Below are 7,576 nucleotides of genomic sequence, written 5' to 3' on the forward strand. Positions count from 1 at the left end.
CAAGCATTCTAAGTGGGTTATGATACATACAAGGAAAAGAGGCTACAGATATTCTGGCTAAGCAGGTAGAAGAGTCAAGACTCAGCAAATAGTGGGAAGAACACTATATATAATTACTAAATGAGTTCCCCCAATCACCATTAATTCCAAATAGAAAAAACCCATCTCAAAATATATAAAAAAAGATAAAATAGCTTAAACCCTCACTTCAAATAGGACAAACCCATCTCAAAATACCCACAAAGAAAAACAAACAAACGGATAAGAAAAAAATATAAATATGGATTATATAGCTTAAACCAATGTAATTCTTTATTTTCCCCCCAAATCCGCAGTCTTGATTACTGTCTTTTCTTTATTTTATTTTATATATAGTAATTTAAAAAAGAAAAAAGAAAGAACCCAATGGAGAAAACAACAAGAAAAAAACCTCACCATCCGCTTGTATTCCAAAACAAAAATAAGCATAATATCTCAACAAGGTTTATATGTAGAATCCATGCTTCTTTGTTCCCCCCCAAATCCTAGGTCTTGATTACTATCTTTTTGTTATTTTATATAGTAATTTAAAAAAAAAAAAACCAATAGGAAAAAGAAGAAAAAAACTCACCAGCTTGTATTCCAAAATAAAAATAACCAAAATTTTTCAACAAGTAAGATTTACATCAAGAATCCATGCTGATCTCCTCTTCTCTTCTATTATCCTCTCCTTCAATAGCATAGAAGAGAAGTTATAGAAGAGAAGATATATAAGATTTACTGTCTTTTGATTATTTTATTTAATACTTCATAATTTAAAAAAAAAAAACCCTTCCAATAAACATAAAAAAAACTCACCAGCTTGTATTCCAGAATAAAAATAAGCATAATATTTCAACAAGTAAGATTTACATGTAGACTCCATGCTCCTTCCTCCTCTTCCTCATCCTCCAAATAATTCTTCTTCTTTCTTCTTTCTTTCTTTCAATAAGGTGGGCGAGCATGAGCCCACCCATAAGCATCATGGCTCAGCTGCCCACCATTAGGAAGCAAATTCGGCGGCAGATTATAAACAGGCATCGAAGGGTCAGCCAGCCCCTGGGGCTGCCCTCCACCCCCACCCCCAATCCCCTCCCCACCACTCAAATTCCCTTGCACTCCTCCTCCACTACTCCCTGCCTCTTCCCTCTCCTCCAAAGGCAACCTCTCATATGTCGCATTCGCAAAAGTCGCCGCCACCACCATCACCGGCCCCGCCGCTATTAGCGTCCCCACCACACTCCCTCCCACCACCTGCCCCTGCCCTCCCGCCAAATAAACCGTTAACCCGGTCGACCCAGGTGGGGCCGGTCCAGGCAAGAACGAACCAGTCAATGACAAAATCTCAAACCTGCCATGTAAAGCCACCACCGCACCCGGAGCGGCCGGTTGCCGGAGCGTAACATTCGCCACCGATCCACTCCCACTCAAAACACAAACTCCACGTTGCCTTCGCCGCGCGAATTGGGCCACACACTCCGCCACATCAGCGCCTCCGGCCACCTCCATGACGTGACTACGTAGAGCGTTAGGGCTATCCCGGGTCACGAAGATCGGCGGTTTTGGTTTGTTCTTTGAACCGGGCGGTCGACCCCTAGGCCGACGGGTTCCAACCTCGACCGCACCCTCTCTCGGCTCGTCCCCGTTATCTCTCTCTTCATCTTCATCCCCACCACCGCTACCGCTGTTGGATTCACGCTCGCGTTTATTTAAGGAGGAGCCGGAGGCCGGGTCGACGACTCCCGGTAGCCCCACATGGCCGGTCCACCACCGGTTAGCCAGTTTTCCGGTCGAATTTTGATCACTAGAGATGAAAATACTAACAACCCACAAAATTTGTCAACTTGTTTGTGTCTAGGGACTTGTCTTTGTAATGGAATAGATAAGAAAACTAAGAAAACAAAACGCAATATCAAAGGAAAAAGAGGAGAGTGAGATGGGTTTTATGATCCAAATAGGAGAGATTGAGAGAAGATAGGAAAGAGGAAAAACAGGAAGAGAGTTCCTAGGTTGAAAGGATTTCTTTCTTTCTTTCTCTCTCTTTGTTTTACTTTCTCTTTGAAATTAGGGTTTTGTGGGGTCGAGTGCGCGTGAGCAGGTGGAGAGCACGACGTTTTTCTCGCGCCCCAACATATCAACGAATGCCGAGAGAGTAAGCGGAGAAATAATTATAAACTATACAAATAATAAATTATTCGAAGCATAGTGGGGTGAATGTCACACGACCAAGTTGTTTATAATGACACTCCTTTCTTTATTTTATGTTTTTTCTTGAGATTTGCTAGCGAGCATCGCAGAAAGCATTTCACGGGCCAGCAGTTGCATGTGAGAGCAGATGAATGCGAACACAACTCGGACTATTGTCTTTGACCCCACATGAATGAGATGATCCTAGCACCTTCATCCACAAAACCTCATTTAGAGTTCAGCAAAGAAAATCTTAACCGTTAATTTTTTCTAGGAGTTAACGAAGCGATTTGATGTGTCTGCTCGCATGGGATCAAATTCATGTGGATTGGCTCTTGATTGACTTATTGTCTACATGACCAATTGTCCTAATTTCACATTTATGTTATGGGCTCAAAAACGATCTTGGCCGTCAAAACTTGTTTACAATTTCTCAATGTGACGTGAGGAATAAAAATAAAGGAAGTGATATATTTGCTCCCTTTTTTCTACCTCAGGCCACCCCCTACTCTTTTGCACTATCATTTCCCTAAAATAAAGAGTACCATTATTGAAATAAGAGTGGGGTTATCAAGTCTCTCCTTTTGAACGTGAAGGATTAATTTTTTGTTTTTGACCCTACATCTTAACCACCACCTCCTTCATGCCTCCTTTGCTTCACAGCGACATGCAGGGGCGGAACTACGTATAGCTTTGGGGGGGCCACGGCCCCCCCAAAGATTTGCAAAATCATTAAAAAAATCAATTGTTTCCCACTTTCCCCATCTCCCTATGTTAAAAAAAATCCCAAGGGGTGAAAATATCAATTCCCCATCTCCCTGTGTTAAAAAACAAAGATTTGCAAAATCATTAAAAAAATCAATTGTTTCCCACTTTCCCCATCTCCCTATGTTAAAAAAAATCCCAAGGGGTGAAAATATCAATTCCCCATCTCCCTGTGTTAAAAAACAAAGATTTGCAAAATCATTAAAAAAATCAATTGTTTCCCACTTTCCCCATCTCCCTATGTTAAAAAAAATCCCAAGGGGTGAAAATATCAATTCCCCATCTCCCTGTGTTAAAAAAAAATCCTGTAGAAAGCTTCCTTTTTGGTTTGACGAAACCCTACCTGCAAAAAAAAAAATTTTACAACTAGTCCGGCCCCCCCGGGTGTAAATTCCTGGTTCCGCCCCTGGCGACATGTACTTAAAGAGGTTGGCCTGTTGTTTACTAACCTTCACCAATATGGCCTTTGGAACTCAATTCATGCTAGAGAAATAATACACTGTCTGTCCTTATTTTATACAAGAAAAATAAAGCAAAGAGTACTGGTGCGAAGTAGTTTTGCAATGATCTAAACCATTCATCTGTTGGTTTCCGTCATAGATGGGTAGACCCACAAAAATCTTCTCGAGTAGATGATCCTAACCTTTATAGTTGTAGGGTGTAAAATGAACGGTTCATATTAAAAAATCAACAGTATAAAGTTTTTAATATAAAAAATGGGCGAGGAGTTAGGATTGTCGATGGAGGAGACATTTTGTCCATGATTCATTAATTGTAGGAAGACTTCCCTGCTTGTTTTGGATTTTGAGAAATGATTTTGAGTCCAAAACTGATTATTTGACTCAATTTTGAACGTGATTTTGAGGTCAATAATCAGTTTTGGACGCAAATTTAAACTCAATTTTGAATCCAATAATCAGTTTGGATTCAAAATCCAAAACGAACAGGGCTTGTTTTGGATTTTCAGAACCGACTATGACTCCAAAACTGTTTATTAGTTTGCCCTAATGCTTGATTGCAATAGGTCACCCACTCGGACACACAATGGATGGCCTACTTTGATTTTTTTTCAATTGGAATTTGACCATATCTTAAGAGGTGTGGCCACAGTATGAACCTTTGCTTAACCAATGAGCCACCCCTTTGTCTACTCTCAAAGAGTTGCATACATGTCACGTAAGTTCATGTGTCTCCTTGCTTTAGAACATAATATCAATTCTCTTTCTTTAAGGAAAAAAAAAAACTAAAACAAATTCAAGGTGATGTGATATGGGTCAGTTTCCAAATGATTGATATAAAAATAATCGAGTTTGACAAGGATTTTTTAGTCTTGATGCAAAATAAATTACTGGTTTTGATGTTGAATGGATGTGATTCCATGTAATTAGGGTTGGATTTCATAACCTTTTAACGCTTTTGTCTTTTAGTATATTTTTTTTATTTGAATCAAATTTAAATTTTAGAAAGTGTTTCATGCTCCTAATTGATTTCTACTCTTAATACATTTTTCAATACTACTTCTAACGTTTTATATTTTTAATGTATTTATCTTTATGTTTTCATGCAAACCACCTTTGCTAAGTTTGAGATTCCTTCCCAAACTTTTATGGAATGTGTCAAACACATAAGGAACTGTTTGTATCAGTTTTGGAGTGTTTGGATTAATGGATTTCAGTTTTCAATAGGCCTAAGCTGTTTGTACTCAGTTTCATCTACAGACTCTAGGCTCTTGTAAAATGATTCAGGTTTTCCATTAAGGCAATCCTATCGATCCAAAACTTTTACAGTAAAGTTTATAACTGCCTAAATTATTTTAAATATGAATTTAAAGTATTATTGTTTTAGTTGTTTAATTTGTATGTTTCTTTAAATTCAGTCTCTTTTATTTTATGCAATTCCTTTAGTTTTATTGAATGTTTGCAATCAAGTAATTATGCCCCATACAGTAAAATTGTTGTACTATGACATAAAGATCAGTCATACACCCATAGATACCATCATAAAGAGGTATTTGATTAGCCTGAGAGGGGTCAAAGCATCTTATGGCTATGGGGATACCTGTGATAAGTGGTGCAGTAACAATTAGATTTGTTTAAAAGTTTTTTTTTTAAGTCAATTTTAAAAATGTTGTTTTGCTTACTCTTTCCTTACCCACACATTCCACTGACGATCCTATAAAATACTCGAACATTAGCAGCTCTCTTGCTCTATCTTATTCCTTAAATTAGAAATACTCCATATATGAGTCTATTTTTATGAAGAAAACATTGATTAATAAAAGGATTACAAGCAGGGGCGGAGGCACATATAGCATCCCCCAGTGAATTGCAAAATTCCTTTTAGATGCATGGCTGTACATGCATGCTTCGCCATGCCCCCCCAGATGACTAAATGCAGGCAAGTGTTAATTAGTCCGGCCCCCCAAGTGTAAATTCCTGCCTTCGCCCCTTATTACAAGTGCAAATCAGAGGGCAAAGATCGTCCCAAGAAGAACGAGACTCGAGATACACCCAATTTGGCAAGACGATCAGCCCAATCATTAGTCTATCAGTCTATGCTCACTCTCCAAGCTTGTAAACATGCTCGGCTACACGGAAAAAAATACGGAAAATATTCTTTTTATAAAAATTTCCAAGAAAATAAAACACATATATCTTGGGTCACTTTTTCAAGGCTTTTTTGGCTCTCTTTCTTTCAATGCAAAATGATCATAAAACAAATTTTAGCCCAATTTTTAAGCGAAAAAATGGTCGTTAAATTTGTTTTACGCCCATTTTATGTTCAAAGAAACAGAGCCTTCATCAAAAATTTACTTGAAAAACATCTTACCTTAAAAAGATGGGTTACAAAACATGCGTATCTCCTTGATCGCAACTAACCAAACGAACAATCAGACATCTAATGGTATCATTTCTCCATTGCTAATAGATTAGAATAGACTTAAATTTTAAAATTAGAGCTGGTATTCTTACCCATAATAATTCCACATTCAGACTAAGTTTCTTGTCATTTTCTGATACAACAAGGTGGGAGCAGGTAAATCATTTAAAATGTAAACTAGATAAAAGACATCAACAGAAGTTTCTAAACGAGATCTCTCTTAGGAAGATAAGTTCCATGGTCTCTTATGGTTATGGGATTTGCTAGGGTCCAATGCAAAAGGCATTTTGCAGCTGGTCTGTCGCATGTCCGACCGCCCACCTCTTGAATGAAGACAACCCTTTTGTCTCCATTCACGAGCTGGCTGGTCTGACATGCGACAGACCAGCCGTGAAATGCCTTTTACGATGGACGCTAGCAATTTCGTATTTTAAAACAGTGGGGTTTTATTTATTTTTTTGGTTGAAAAAAAAAATGTGTTCTGTAGGTTCTTCATTTAAAACTTTTACATAAAAAAAAAAGAAGGAAAACATTCAAAACCCCATTTTCAATGTATTAAACACATATTTTGCCAACTTTCCAACTTTACCCCACTCCATATTTTAAATGGCAAAATTTTAAACATATTAAATGTGTTTTTTTGTGTTTTCAGTTATTTCACCTTTTTTTTACTATGTTTTAGTGAACCAATACCGTAGTAATGAACTCGAATTTTTCCCATCTCATTTTTTTGCCAAATAACGTTTTGCTAACTATGGTACAGAGTGTTCATTCTTTGGGCAGTGTTCGGCAACAACTATTTAATGGGAATCTTCCATTTTTCTAGGTGTAGATATGAGAAAAGCAAAAAATCCCAAAAATCCTATTCAACTACCTGACCCACTAAGCCCATTTTGCAATTTTAAACTTTTGTTTTGACTAACACATGAGATTCTTCGGAGCAACTCGGAGTCGCTTCCAAAGATTCTCATCAATCCATGTCCCCCTGCTTAATCGAGCAAGAATGAAAAACATTTCCCTCCCTTAGTCGTTGTTAAAGTATAAAAGATTAAATAGCGCCTTCTCTAACAGCTTAAGCTTTTGGAGTAACTGGTAGTTTCCCATGGTATCAAAGCCAAAGGTCCTGAGTTCAAATCTCCTTGATAGCAAAAATCGACATGCAATGGCCAAACCCAAAAGAGGGGCCACATTTGCCACATGTAGGCCAGCCCTAAAAAGCAGGGCCACACGTGAGGGGGAGTGTTAAAGTATAAAATAAATAAATAACGCCAACTCTAATAGCTTAAGCTTTGGGAGCTACTGGTTGTTTTACATCGTATCAGAGCCCCAGGTCCTGGGTTCAAATCTCAGAACTCCCTGATATTAAAAAGTCCACATGTAAAGTCAACCCCCAAAAAAAATAAAGAGGGGCCATGTGTAGGCCAACCCTAGAAAAGAGGGGCCACATGTGAGGGAGAGTGTTAGAGTGTAAAAGATTAAATAATGCCTTCTCTAACAGCTTAAGCTTTTGAAGTAACTGGTAGTTTCACATTTTATCAGAGCCAAAGGTACAGAGTTCAAACCTCCTTGAGAGCAAAAATCCACATGCAATGGCCAAACCCAAAAGAGGAGCCACATGTTCCACGTGTAAGCCAACCTAAAATGAGGGGCCACACATGAGGGGGAGTCTTAAAGTATAAAAAGATTAAATAACGCCTTCTACAACAGCTTAAGCTTTCGTTTCAGT

At 38.2% G+C, this 7,576-nt stretch overlaps 1 protein-coding gene across 1 annotated transcript; it reads right to left on the bottom strand.

The window, feature by feature from the left end:
• Positions 1–750: 750 nt before the first annotated feature.
• LOC143880700 (AT-hook motif nuclear-localized protein 20-like) lies at positions 751–1,848 on the bottom strand (the record flags this gene model as incomplete). The annotated part of the gene is made up of 1 exon (XM_077383674.1): positions 751–1,848. A coding segment is annotated over one exon (885 nt), but the record flags the coding sequence as incomplete, so codon positions are not given.
• Positions 1,849–7,576: the final 5,728 nt, after the last annotated feature.

This window comes from Tasmannia lanceolata, unplaced genomic scaffold (assembly GCF_043159265.1).
Source record: "Tasmannia lanceolata isolate RefF3 unplaced genomic scaffold, GAP_Taslan_0.1 ptg000007l, whole genome shotgun sequence".
Taxonomy (NCBI): domain Eukaryota; kingdom Viridiplantae; phylum Streptophyta; class Magnoliopsida; order Canellales; family Winteraceae; genus Tasmannia; species Tasmannia lanceolata.